Source organism: Archocentrus centrarchus, chromosome 17, assembly GCF_007364275.1.
Source record: "Archocentrus centrarchus isolate MPI-CPG fArcCen1 chromosome 17, fArcCen1, whole genome shotgun sequence".
Lineage (NCBI taxonomy): Eukaryota > Metazoa > Chordata > Actinopteri > Cichliformes > Cichlidae > Archocentrus > Archocentrus centrarchus.
Window position 1 is genome coordinate 7,566,005 of NC_044362.1, and position 15,113 is coordinate 7,581,117.

Consider the following 15,113-nt stretch of genomic DNA (forward strand, 5'->3'; position numbering starts at 1 on the left):
GAGTCTGTCACCTCCCATCACACACACACACGCACACACACACACACACACACACACACACACCCACACACACACACACACACACAGACTTCTCTCCTGAATCTTCAGCCGGCGTGACAGCATTACTGCAGATATGATCACCCTGCTTGGAGCAGTCAACCAGCACAGCTCCCAGGAAACTGTGCAGAGCAGATAAATAAAACCAAGGTCCAGACACTATCTCCTGCCCTCACCATTTAGAAATATTCCGTGGTCATGTGTATCTATATGTCCTCTGCAAATAAAGAAGCAGCTGGACAGCAAGACAAATTATGCGTCCTACAGGCACATATAGAGTCTCACTTGGGCTCTGTGGCTGTGCTCCTTTTGCGGACTTCCTGTCACAGGATTCAATTCTGGGCCAGTTCAACTCGCCTGGTTTCCCTCAGGCAAAAATCTTTCTTCCTCAGCTCATTGCTCCCACAAAGGGGGCTGCACAGGGATTTTGATGGCTTCAGATAGGATATGGCTAACTACAATAGAACTACAGCAAAAAAAAAAAAAAAAAAAAAAGAAAGAAAAGAAAAAATAAATAGACATCATTCACTGACAAAATTGAAAGGAACTGCTTACAAGAAAGGCAAATTCCCTGCTTTCATTTTTTTTTTAGGAGCATAATGCATGTTTTAATTGTGCTCCGACATTATTGTTTCATTTACTAAACAATCCCAGCACGCAGTAGCTGAATAGGGTGCTGTAGTATGTAAATGTGGATAAGAGAGCGAGCGCGGAAGCTGCGTGCTTAGCAGTGTCTTTGAATGATTACTGTCTGCTATTAGGGAAATGCTCTATGCTTATGGAAGCACGATAAGGGATTACTGTACGTCACCCCAAGTTACACCATGTCACCAAAAAAACAATACAAGATGCCACTTCCATCTTCCACTTAAGACTTCTGACTAACAGTGCCCTCCTTCTACCCCACACCACCATGCTGCTGAGCACTAGTTTGCCAGCTTTGTAGAATCAAGAAATGCGCCCTTGCCAGCACACACCTCACTCATCTGAGACTATCACCCCATTGTCCACCATCAAACAGCAGGCCACTTTAATTATCCATCCAGTCCCTCTTCCTCTAAAGTGTAAATACCTCTTGCGTAATTTACCCTGAAGTTCCCATTCACTAATTACCCCCTCTAATCCCCACCACCACCACCACATTACTGAAACCAACTCTTGCTCCAGGTCTTCCCCCTGTTACAATATAGATTCTCTGTCGCCTCACTATGGGGAGATCGAAGTCTAATTAAGATTGTTAATGAAGATTTAATTTTCCACTTCAAATGAGCCACTGAACTCTTTGAGGATCCCGAGCAGAACAGATGAGCGTGAGAGCATGAGGAGAGGAAAGGAAAAAAAAAACAAAAAAAAAAACAAGAGGCACAGGTGGAGTTTAAAGCTACTTGTTAGACATTTAACTACATGGTAATATGCTGTGAAGTCCAAAAAGTTCCACTGCCTTGTTGAAAGACTCTGCATTCTCTTGCACTTTGCGTTTGGTTGTTGCCTTTAAAGCACACTTGAAATGCAAAGATGCAAGAGCACGAGTGCAGAAACGCACACAAGTGTGCGCTCTGTGCTGAATAGCCAGAGGGATTGTGAGTGTCAGTAAGGTTCAAAAGGAATGAGGAATCTCAATGTACTTGACTACACACACACACACACACGGAGAGACACAAGTACACACTAACTTGTGAGTCTTGTGATGCAATCCTGCAGCACACTGAGTTTGCACTAGTGCAGCATATAGTACTTAGTCATTCCCAGGTGTACGCCTCTAACAGGGCTCATTTTATCTCCAGCTCTGCCATTACACCATGATCAATTATGCATGCTGTAATTATTGACAGCGCATCTCACCTAGCATACTGCATTGCGGGTGTTGATGCTGGAGGGAGACTGATACATACATAGGGGTTGTAAATCGATAAGACTGTTGTGTTGGTTACATGTTATCAGTTTGTTGGAGAGGGGGGGGTTAAAGCGAGTCAAAGCTCTGTTTTGCCTCCAACTGATTTCACATCCTCTTTAGATACAGGATGCTGCTTCCGCAGGGAGCCAGTCAGACTTGCGAGTCTCATAATTATGGGAAGGAAGGCATAGACTAAGATGGCAAGGAATTTTTCTTTAGCAGGCTGCAGAATAAGCTCTAACCCAATCACAAATACAATTTTATGTAATGCAACAGACTCGCATATTAACCGTTAATACGGTTCGCCCTATCCCTTCCCTCTCCCTTTGCTTCTCTCTCTTTCCTGACTTGAGGCGGGCATTATCATTGTAATCAAGCGAGGACCCAGCTAACACGATCATTCTCTAAACCATCATGTAGAAATAATCCCCTCCTTCATATTTGATTATTGTAATAAATCTTTTTAACCAGCTATTCAGTCACACAGCAATGGTGCACATCTCCCCGATCCATCATTCATCAGGACAAACGCTGCAGAAGAATTCAGAAGAGCTGCAAAGGTTGGCTAGGGGGCCTGCATTATTTGGTCACAGCTGTCAGGTCTGCTCTGTTTGCTACAGCTCCTGAGTTCAAAATGTGCTTCTTTTTCTTTTCTTTTGCCAGCAAACAAACAGAGAACTCTCCCCCTCTGTCTGATAGTGTGATTACTCTGCAGAACTCTCCGTCTGTCCTCTATTACTGACCTCACATCCCCCCCCATCGGGGTGGATCAAACCAGACAAGGTGTTCCTTCATCCTGCAGTCAGACACACACATGCACACAAACACACACATACACACATTGTCTGTGGTTTGGAAATTTCAAGGGGCCAATTTGACAAGGCACACCCACCTACTCACAAGAAGACACATGCTCACAAGGTGCGCACGCATTTGTATGCACCACACAGCTCACGTCTCAATAGCTCTCTCTCCTTCTGTCTCGTTCTCCCTCAGACACACTCGCACGCCCAGGCACACACCACATATACGCACGAACAGAAGGCGCACGCATCGACAGAAGTCTGATTATCCAGAAATTCTGGAAAGTGTAGAAAGGAGCACAGAGCAGCTCTGACTCATCTCTTTGAAATAGTTCCTTTTTTATTCAAATTTACAAAAAGAAAAAGTACAACAGAAATAAATACACTTTGTTCAGCACGCAAGTGTGGAATTGTATCAACATCGTGCAGGAGCAATGAAGTCACGGAGGCGAGGGGAGGCGCAGAACCAAAGGGCGTCGACCTGTTTTGGGGCAAGAGGAGTCTTAAGTCCAGAGGTCATGACCTTCACTCTGCATCCTTGAGCTACATACATTAACTAGGTACTAAGTACCTGTGCTTGTCCTTTGAGTGGGTCTTCACTATCCTAAGCATCGAGGTTTATTTAGTAGAAGACTTGAAAGATGGCCTGACAGGACCACTTTCCTCTGTTGGTGCACATAAGCTGGCTAAAAGAGTGGGAAAAAAAAGAGTGATGGAGTGCTGCAGAGACTTCAGGCTTTTATTCTATTTAAAACAACTGATTCAACTAATCACGCTTTTGATTGAACCAATTTGCCGGGCTCAGGAGGTGGGATAATCAGCTCTGTCAAGTGGTTTAGTCGGCGCAGCACTCCAGAACTCTGAAATAAGACAAATCAAGAGAATCATCACTTTGATTTTGACCAATCAGCCAAAGCTAAGCTTTGAATCAGCAGAGATGAAACACCTGGAGCCAATCTGGACTGAGGAATAAACCATATAATTAGAATAGTAAGCACGGTCATTTTTTGGTATACCATGCTAATTGCTTTAAAAATGTCTGCCCAAGACTTTGTGATACAGTTCTGAAAATGAGGCTAGTTTTTATACGTGTTGTGAGAGTAAAGGGACTCAGAACGTTGGCAAACACTGCACGTAGTCATCAGTCATTTTAAGGTACATCAGTAAAATAATCCTTCAAGACCTTTTATTCAAACAGAAAACATAATGACATAATTCTATTTTATTTTTGTATGAAATGGATTTTGTAAACTGTAATTTTGACCATCATTTCAGTTCACTGTACTCACCAGACGCACACCAAAGTCAAAGCCAACAGTTTACCAAAATTAGTTAAAGCTAAATCAGAAAGGGTTTTTGATTTATTCAGCTCTCACTTCCACGTCCACACTAACATGCTGAATGTAAATCAGATCAATCCTACTACACCTTAGAGGTGACTGTGATGCACCTGAAGCTGCTTGGTACCCTCCAAAACTGGTCAGAAGAACATCTTCACAGTGTGGTGACAACATTGGCTAACAGCTGTTCAGCGGCACCTCCTTTGCACGTCTCTCTCACCCACACTGGTCTTTCAAAGGGTGAACAGAACAGTGCACCTTCTATATGTCTGGGTTCAAATGACTAGAGAAGCTGCTTCCTGTTTTATTGTGACAGGCTTGTCCACGGGTTTTCTTGAATGCTTCTCAGATGCCTTAACCCTTAGCTTATTTAATAAGGTTCTGTGTTTTTTTAAGGATAAAATGCCCTCTCCAAGGTCTTAGCAACTAATTTCATACCTATAGAGAACTGATCTTACTGATGATATGGCAGAAATGTGTCTGATCGTCCACATATTTCTGGAGCGCTCTACAAACATAAAACAGCAGGTGAAGGTTTTTTTTTGTGTTCAAATACTGTTCATCAGCCAAAATGAATCCCAAATCAGATCTCCCCTCAGGTTCTGCACCCCCCGCCCCCCCTTCTCCGGTTATTGTGCAGTACATTGGTCCTGATACTGTCCAGAATAGACAGTGGCACTGTATGGAAAAGTCTGTGGCTCAGGTAAAGGGTAGAGAGATGTAGTTCATGTTACTGACTTCCTGACTGGTTAACGAAATGCTGCAGAAGACCTCGACAACAAGATTATGGTGGACCAAACAGGCGGACACTAGTGAAGCTGGCAGCCTGATGAGACTTTACAGAGAACAGAACAGGGACATTTTTGCGACGGCGCACCAAAGACGTCCACATTCAAGCTGTGGTTAAATTCCTCTCTCTGGACTAAAATAACTTTCAGGCTTATTCAATACATTTTAGAGGTATTATTTCACAGAGTGAGAGAATTATGCATCAGTAATTTGGTATTTGAGCTGCATTGCCTGAAATGCACAAAAGATGAAAGAAGCCACTTTTCCTTAATATAGTGTTTATCACATTTCTAAAGAGAAGTAATCATCTATAAAAGCTCCACATCTTTCAGGCGGTATAAAATTTGATCATAAATTCTATTTGTTCTAATTTTTGCAGGATATTAATTCCGATTTTAGGGAAAACAGTGGCTTTATTGTTTTGTTCGGATACCCATTAGGGGGGTTTCTCCTCACTCCACCGGTTTTTTCATCAAACTGGTTCTTCACTGGCACAGGTTAGCTCACAGGCTTCCTGCAACTAACATTTTGCACAACAAACTTCTGCCAGAGGCCACATGTATAATTGAATCCTTGGCTTGTCCAACTCAGATGAGAGCTACCACACAACAAACCCAAATACAGATGTTGAATACACGGTGTTCAGTCCAAGAGGCAGTCCAGCGCAGTTAATCCATTTCTAATCTACAGTACATACAGGTAGTCCCAACAGTGCTCCATTTTCAACATCTAAGTTCTCTTCTAGACAATTTTTTATTTTTATTTTTTTTACACATTTTTAATTTTATATACTCTCTTTTAGCAGTAATACTTAGTGGTATTTACAAATGTTTTTACATACAGTCAAACATGATATCTTTTCATTTAGCTGACATCTTATAAAACAACTGTAATCGTTGACATGATTCATTATCTATTATTGAACATCACACAGTATAAAAGTGCATTCCAGCTGAAATCTCCAGCTCATTTGCATCCTGACCTTTAACAAGAACAGAAAAAGAAAAGAAAGAAAAAAAGTCTGTCTCTGTGGGGTTGTTTCACTGCAATTTCATTAGAGATCTGTGGAAATTTTCAGTTGGGCCGTACGGGTATTCAGAGTGGAAACTGTTTTATTTATTTATTTTTTTGGTTGTAAAATCATGCATGTGAGACTGAGGGAGGGGTGTGGGGGTGGACAAATAAAAAAAAAAACAGCAGACTTCTTTCATAAAAACATTTAAGCCATCAATAACAGAGGCCTCGCTGCCCCGTATAGTACATGGAATACTGGTGGATGGATCGGCTTATGTAATTTACTGTAGTACAATCAAAGCCTTGTGGTGTTCATCAGTTCTTTTGTGTCACCACGTGCGTTTGTGTGTGAATCTTTGTAAACATACCAACACTCAACTACAAAACAGCTGGGGGTGGGGAACTGAGAGGGGCTGGGGGTGGGGGGGATCATATCCCTAAACCATTTAAATTTTTCACAATGTCTGTTTTTCCTCGTGGGCTGAGAGGAGGGAGAATCTTTTGCAGGATTTAAATGATTCATCATTTTCATTTGGAATGGAGTAGCAAGCTGAATAATTCACTTTTCTGCCACCGCAGATGGAATAAAAAGTAACAGTTTCTGTACAATCGTCTCACATCCAAGACCATTTCTCTCTCTATACATCCTCGCCGCCCATTCCCTTTATATTCAGACATCACTTCTTTTCCTCCCCCTGTGTGATATCCTACTTTCTAAACTTCCTCGTTAAATGTTTCCTCTTCCACATCGTCCTGAAATCTAATGTTGCAGCTTATGCGGCACTAGTCATTAGTCTCATCTCGAAATTGTCTCTGGGTATTTTGATGTCTCCCTGCCACTCAGTCACGCACGTGCTCTCGCACTTCTGTGCCTCGTCGTTGGACTTTTTCTCACACGCAAACACACACACACACCCAGACATGGAGATATCGCATCGACACGCCAGACGTCTTCCTTCTCGCTTCCTGTTGTTTCTCATTCCATACGTGAGAGCTGAATTTAATCGAGTCTTGGATGTTTGAGTTGTTTTTCTCTGTCCAAAGCGTTTAACAAATTGTTGCTGCCCCGAGCAGAAGCAGGCTCTGCATTGTCTCAGTATCTGTGCTCAACCATATCAGCGTTTCAACACTTATTGCTATAAATTACATCAATCACTCCCTCCCCTGCCCTCGCATTCTCCATCCTCCCTAGGCTCATTTTTCTCTGTCTCTTTTTATTACTTTGCCTCTTCATCTTTCTCCCCTTTAACTTCTCTTCACATTATTCGAGCTCAAGTTGCCTTTTCATCATCCTCCTATTCCTCCCCTTCCTCTCTTACCCCCTTTGCCCCTATTTGTTTCATTTATATCATTCCTCAATCTTTCCCCTCTTCTCCAGCCCGCACTCCTCCATCTTTTTTCACTTTCTTCTCAGGCTCCTCGTTCATTTCTCTCTCTTTTTTGGCACCCTCGTCAACTTTTTCCTTATCCTCCCTCTCTTTCTCCCTGTCTTTGAAGAGTTGGGCTAATTTCTGGAATTGGGGACCCCACTCTTCCAGCCCCGCCCCCCAATCCTCTTTCTCTGAATCCTTCTCCCCTTCGCTCTCTAGTGAGCTAAGGGATCCAGCCCTGGACCCTGTTCCCTCCAGGCCATACACCTGCACAGAGTCGTACGGTGGCTGTGATGGATCAAAGGTGACCTGGGCAAGACGCAGACGTAAGAACTCACCCACTCTCAGTGCCAAGGAGGGACCCCCAGGCCCTGGTGGCCCTCTGGCTACTTCCATTCCTGGAACCCAGTTGGCCCCGAAGCCCATCACACTGCCATATGTTCCCCGCGGTTGCCCGGGGAAGGGTAAAAGCTGAGGGGTCATGTCCCTCCTGCCCAAAACATACCCTCCCATACCTACTCGATCGCGCCAGTCCCCAATAAAGCCAGGTGCTTCTGGGTAAACAGATGGAGTCCCGGTCAGTGATACTCCTCCACTTTCTCTGTCTGGCCTTGCCACCACAAAGTTGCTTCCCATCTCCAGTCCTCCTCTCCCCAGACTGCCAGCGTAGTCCCTCTGTCCAGATACCTCCCCCTGCAGGACAGTGGCATAGTTGCGTCCAATAGAAGGTTGTCCATCAGTGGAGGTGGTCGCATTTCCATTTCCACCTCCACCTCCACTTCCCCCTGCCCCTCCTCCTCCTCCTCCACTCCCCCCTCCTCCACCGGAGTCAGATTCAGCCAGGCCGCCTGTGCGTTTTGGGGAGATACCAGCACGGGAGGCCCTGCGTCCCGCCATGGGGAGAGTGGCGGAGTCACACACCCAGCCTCCTACGCCGTGACCCTGGCCAATCAGGGAGCCGGATCGGGTCATGACAAGGTTATGCTCCCTGGGTAATGTCTCCGACTGCACCTGGAGGGAACGTAGGCGAGCACGAGTGGTTTCAGTTCGGGGCTGGGGTTGGGTGTTAGGTTTGGTTACAATAACACAAAATGGGATGAGACAATTTGCCCAAGGAGTAAGGGAAATTTAATAACGGGCATAGTAAATGTTGAAAGATAGGGAAGAGTGATGACATAGCGCCCGCATGAAGGAAAAACAGGAGATGACGATGATAAAAAGTGATTCAAATGAAGGAGAGACAGACATTGAGTAGAAGAGAAGCAGAGTTGGAAGAAGACAGAGACATTAATTGAACACTAGAATGAGCTAACACTGCACTGTGATAGGGAGATGGAAAGGGAAGAGATAGAGAGATAAAATATTTGAAAATTAAATAAAGCAAGGGCCAGGGAGCCTTGCTATGGCCCTAATAAATGAAAGCATAAGAACAAAAGAAAGAATAAAGCATAGGAACGATAATGAACAGCAGGATATAATGTGCTGATAATGTCTTTATCATCATCTTCCCCCAATAATGTCCAGGACATTTCTGCTACTGTACAGAGATAAAAAAGTACTGTAGTGCTGCAATCGTTGTAATAGTTTAGTATATCAGTTTGATTTCAGACCTTATAATTATTTTATATTTGCTTAATTACTTTCTTACTTTTTCATTTGCTTATTTAATTGAATAATTAAGTCATCGATTCAGCTTTAATGACGTCTTCAATGCAGCCATCTACTGCTAATCAACTAATTTATTCCTTTATAATTAATGATTCACTGCAACGGCTACCACTTTTCTTTTTATTGAAATATGTATCCATCCATCAATCTATCTTTTGAATTGTGTTGCAGTACAGAGTGTGTTCCTGTGCTACATTCACACCAAATGTGCAAGTATGTATTTGAATACTGTAGATGGGAAGACATCATTAACTAAAGTATTATAATAAATTCTACCAAACAGCAATCCTGGCTTCTGTGGACAGCACTGTTAAATGATGTTTTAGACTCTAGTGTACTCCATCATCTCTCTATTTTTCTTGCAGCTTTATTTAAGCGCCTACCGCACTGGACATTCAGCATGGACGTTAGTATATTTGTACAGTCCCCAAATTGTGTGTTTGGTGTGAAAGCAGGCTCATTGTAATCCTTACCCAGTCCACATTTTGACTGAGGTTAACTTTGTCCTCACTGCTCCCCTCTGTACAGTTGCTTGCAGTTCCCGTCCCCCCTCCTCTGTCCTGGCTGTCACTGGTTCTCGGCGTTCCTCCATCGGATGTGCTCACCCCACTTTGGGGCGCGGTGCCGTCACGGCTTTCCGTGCGACTCCCTGTTCGGCTTCCTGTGCTGAGATCTGTCGGAGCTATGTACACCGCCCCAGACTCCATTGGCCCGACCATGGCCCCTTGGTTCTGGATGACAAGGGAATGGTCTGGCTGGCCTCCAGGAAAGCGGTACGCCAGCTCTGCCAAGCCTGGTTCAAATGTCCCTCCTGGTGCGCGACGGAGAATAGGTAACGTGTGGCTGCTGTAGCAGAGACGACCATAAAGGGGTCCTCCCGGTCCTGAGTAGCCATGATCCACACCTGGATTCTGAGCCCAGCTATAGGTGCGAGCTTTGTCTTGACCACGATGTGAGTAACGACTATAAAATAAAAAAAAAAATAAATAAATAAAAGAGTTACAGAATTCTGCATTTTGTGCCTTTTTTTAAAAAAAATCATGACTTGTGGTAGTGTTGCACTGTACAGCATTACATCCACATTGTAAGATATTCTGCTGAGGTATCTGTCCACCTTACAGAAAAATAACCAGGTTAGAAAAATGAAGGGGGGGGGGGGGGGTGTACTGTGTGATTTTGTTTAGACTGGAAGGTTGTGATACTTCTGTGGACAGAATTCAAAAAGCCAATAGTGTGCAGCTAGGGCCAAAATAACCTCTGTTTTCATGTGAAGTTCATCCCAAGTTACAGAAACACAAGACTCAGCTATCTACTCCTTTGTTACCCAATGTCAACAAAAATGAGAAAGTTAAAGTTTCACAAAGGTAGTTAATGTTGCAGGAATATTGCATTGGATTGCATTGGATTTAGAAGGTTTTTCATGTTGCTGTGTCCACCTCCATAAACTGCGAGAAGCAATTTTCGATCAACTGAAAGCAGCCTTTGTACTTGTTTATGGCCCCTCCATATGGCTTGCACGAATTCGGGAGCTAATTATTAGTCCAAAGGCAATAACAATGTTTCACAGGAACATCAAAGTGGGTGCAAATAACTCTCTGATGTAGCAGAACATAAATGAGCTTTAACAAAATGAGCACAACAAAGTGGCCTCCTAGGACTGCCAGGCTTGATAGCCTTCTGTCTCCGCATTTTGATTGGTGGCTGATTATGACCTGGGAGTTATGGCTTAAACAGTTACTTAAGTGGATCAGTTAAGAGCTGGACTGCGATGAATGGTTTTACTCTGAAGGGGTAAACAATATTTTCTCTTCCCCTTTCAGCATGTAATGAGAGGTATATATATATATATATATATATATATATATATATATATATATATATATATGCAAACAAACTCTCCCACACACCCCCTCTGCCTGCTTACATGTTCCTGCTGTCCAGCGTGCGATAGCCACGTGAGCGTGAGCTGTGCGGGGCGCTCTGGAGCGCAGCAATGTCAAAGGCAGCTGTGTCGGCCTCGCCTCCGCCCTCGTCATCATACGTTATGATGTTCTCACGCACGTCGTCCTCCTCTAATGGTGAGAGGGAGTCACGCTTTTGACGCCGCAGTGACAATGACAGGGCGCTCACCGCTGCCGAGGGGGTGGCAACGGGAATAACGGATATTGAGGCATAGGAGAGAAATTGGAAAAAGAATGATGAACAAGGGAGAAGGGGGCAGAAGTCACAGGGGAAATAAAGGAAAGGAGGAAGAGGAGTGTGTGAGCAAGGGAGAAAAATTCAAGCAGACAAAGAGGGAAACACACAGAGACAAAACGAATACAGAAGAGTCCTTGGGTTAGAAGGCTGGTATATCATATCAGCAGACTGCATGCCTCCAGTAGGTAATTGACTTTGAGCTCCAGCCAGCAAAATGGATGCTTTATTGTCCCATGACTCAATGACTCTTATTCCATATTCCCAATATCAAGAGCTAAATTTGACCCTGGACTGTGGCAAAGAACCAAAGACTGCCATTGTGCCTTTTAACAGGTTTGAAAACCCAACATTAGCATTGGGCAGCAGAATCAGTCAATTTCTTGGAGTATCCCTTCCCACAGCCCCTGAGATCAGAGGTTGCAACTTTGGGACCAACTTTTAATGTAAGCTTTTGACAACAGCACCAGTCTTTCTTTTTTTTTTTAATTTTCTGGGGGAAATGCATGGAAGCAGTTCTAGATTAGGTTCCTGCACGAGCATCACGTCAGTGGGAAAAGAAATAGAGGATGCCTTCGATAAGACCTACCCGCAGAATTAGTGTGCTTATTAAGCGGGAGAAATGCTATTCTTGTATGTGCTGAACTTTCAATCCAAAATAGAAAGAAAATGAGAACCAACCTGAAAAATAATGTGCATAAATATTCAGGAAGGCACCGGATCCAAATAAGACCCCAATCAGAATTCAAGGACAAGAAGAACTGAATCCCGTTATAGTTACTGCAGGTACACCTGTCAGGCAGTCCATATACAAAGATAATAGCGGCAGAAGTGACACCTTCATTATTGGTTTGCCACTTCATTTGTCCATGCCAAGGACACTACTGTTTTCACTCCACTGTGGAATTTCTGAGTGGACCGCATTGATCAGCACTCTCTGAATTTGGACACTCACAGGTTACTAGAAATCTAATTACTGCAGCTAGCCCTGCCAATGCTTGCGGCTTGCACTGCAGAAGATAAATACATATTTTTATGTATTCCTCTCACTTTGCTCTCACACAGCTATCACTCTCAGCTGTGCAAACTGCTTTGGCATGTAGAGAAACCCAAACCTCGCCAGACCTGCTTGGGTGCTTATTTATATTTGCTGTCTATGAGTTGGTTTAACAAACGGTAAGCTATAATATCCCCGCGTGCATACGTGCTCGTGTTTCCATACGGCTGCATTGCAGAAGGTTAAGCTGCTGCAGTAAGTAAATCTAAAGCCTTAATATAGTTGGAGGCCACATTATTTGATTTCCATGAAACTAATCCAATGATCCTTAAATGGAGTGGGAAAACGCTAACCCTTTATAACAATCTGAGGAATAACCTTCATACCATGATGTGTGACAGCCTTTAGCCACAAGTGGGTACCAAACGGCTCGATGGCCACCTTATGTAAGCCAAGCTCCTTTTTAATAACAGATGGGATCCTCATGGAGCTGATGTCAAAGCTTCTGTGAGGACATTTGGCGTTTTGTGGAAGGCCCCAGTTAGTGTTTAGAAATAGAAAAGAGCAAAACTGTACCCATGCCCACTATCACGCCATTATCACTTAGTGAACTAAATTCTTAACTCCACTAAATCCACTGGGCACAATCACCTTCACGCCATGTTGCACCTCCCACTTGATTGAACTGGCCTCTTCCAGAGTAATAACGCCTTTATCAACAAGGCATGAGTGATTTCAACAGACTCAATAGAAATGACAATGATGCTGACTATCAGCCAGTCTCCTCAGCAACTAGACATTATCCAATTGAGCATTTGAGTTTCTGCAAAGGTGGCTGTGACATTTTATTATGCCGCTATCAAAAACCGGAGGGCTCAGATAATCATTCAAAATTGTTATTTTAGCTGTGATTAGAGCTGACCTTGCCAAAGGAAATAACTGGACCAAAATTGCGAGGAAAAGTAAACCTGTATTGAGCAGCTGTGACTAAGAGAAATATTTACGCTGCTGCTTTCATTATTTTCATATGCAGATTAAGCATCTGGGGATGTAGTTGGGGGTAAACAAGCCCTAAACACTATTTACTCAACTTTTTATTTGTAGAATAGCATTAAACGCCTTTATAGGGAGCAAATCTTTATGATATATCTTCACTATATATCTATATAAATATAATACTGAGAGCTGCTGTAAAACCATGATGTAAGTCTTTCACTACTTTCACTTACGGCATTGTCTTAAGGCAATTCCACATTTAAAAGCTTTATAAATTATAAAGTATTTACCCAGTAATGTAGCAACACAAGCCAGGATAGCCAACAAGGCAGCTGTACTGAGCCCAGGGGAGGGCAGTGTGGACTGCTGAGGAAGACACACCGCTTCTCTCTCCCAGTCCCACTCGCCCTCCGTCTGTTTATCCTTGTCTTTCTCCTCGGCTCGCGCCCCTCCTTTCAGGCAGGGACAGACGGACACAGTGACCGTCCCAGTGCTGGTGAGGCCAGACGTCCCATCCCTCAGGACGAGCGGCACGTAGAGGGTCAAGGTGGAGGATGGGGAACGGGACAGCGGCTGGATCTGGGACAGCAACACCAAGCTGGCTGTGGGGCCTGGAGGAAAATCGACAGATAGGAAGAAACTTGTAATTAATCCACTGTTAACTGCATGGTACAGTGTTGTTTGCAGAACGGTGGCAGGATGTCCCAATTTGGAAATGACTCTCCTCGTGTTTGCAAATGTGTCATTGCAGTCAGCTGGTGACTGAAAGGAATGGAGCGGGCAAAAATATTTAACTTCACTTTTATTTTTTTTACTATTTTACTTTAATTTGAGACCTTTTCCTACCACTGAAGCTTCAGTGTTCCACAGCAGAATAACAATAATACTAATTTTACAGGATGAATCTACTAGAGTGTCACAAACAAGGCAGATAGTGTATTTTTCACTGCTGCAGCCACACGTCATGATTTATGACTCCAGATAAGCTGCAAAACCTAAACATAAATACTAATATACTTTAACATTTAAAATGATTGTTTGAGTAATGCACCGCCATTAGATCCATCTGTATGATCTTTTTCAAAGGTTCCCACGCTTTCTTGGGTAATGACACAACACACTATGTGCAGAAGGGATCCCACACATTCAAAGCATTGACTTTTAGAACACACTTGTATGTTTCCATGAAAGGAACACACGAGCAGCCCATTTTTTTGAGATGCTGTAATGGACATCAATAATGAGAGGCTCGCATACATAAATTTAAAAGGACAGAGAGCAGCAGTGACAAAAGAGGTAATGGCCTTTATTGATCTGACTCTCACTTTTGAGAAGAAGAACTGCGGAGGATCTGTGTGGGAGACGTTTTTAGAATCGCATATACGAGGCCACAAAAATACAGCCGCTGATAAGAAAACGAGTTTCATGAGTAATGAATGGCACCGGCAGCGCAAACATGGCAAACACGATTATCAAAAAGAGCTTCAGTGATCCAAATCATGTATCAAATCACTGTCTTTTTAAACAAAGAAAATAATGTAGCATTTTGTCAGACAAGCTGTCCACACGGGAACAGAGGAGGATCTTATTGTTTCTCTGTTCTGCTGTTGGATGACACATCAAAGAGGCCTTTGATTTCACATGTCAGTGAGTTTATGCTGCTCGTCCATGATCCAGCCAGTGAACCTGGTTTTGTCAGGTTTAGGAAGAATCACCAGATTGGTCACCAGTTTGGGAGCAAAGGCAGTCAAAGAGCGCTCAGATCTCCAGCTGCTGCTGCCTGTGAGCACATATCTTCATCTGTGATGAAATGTACAATCTATGAATAAATCGCTCATAACGATGGCATAACTGAGATTTATTACCCTGAGATTTATGACTCGATTTATGAGTTCACCTTAGTTTTATGGTGAGATTTAGCATATTTTAACTAATATGCTAATATGGTTTGAGCTTTGTGGCACGGCACATTATCCAGCTGGGTACACT

The 15,113-nt window shown here is 43.4% G+C and overlaps 1 protein-coding gene across 1 annotated transcript in view; it reads right to left on the minus strand.

Annotated features, from left to right (window-relative positions):
* Window positions 1-6,300: 6,300 nt before the first annotated feature.
* cdh24b (cadherin 24, type 2b) overlaps window positions 6,301-15,113 on the minus strand; it is a 149,351-nt gene continuing 140,538 nt past the window's right edge. Inside the window, exons 11-14 of the mRNA XM_030751439.1 lie at window positions 13,415-13,735; window positions 10,860-11,067; window positions 9,409-9,898; window positions 6,301-8,278 (exon numbers count right to left, since the gene is read on the minus strand). Of these exons, the coding sequence (XP_030607299.1) occupies window positions 7,253-8,278; window positions 9,409-9,898; window positions 10,860-11,067; window positions 13,415-13,735 (2,045 nt within the window). The 3' untranslated portion in view covers window positions 6,301-7,252. The remainder of the gene's footprint in view (window positions 8,279-9,408; window positions 9,899-10,859; window positions 11,068-13,414; window positions 13,736-15,113) is intronic.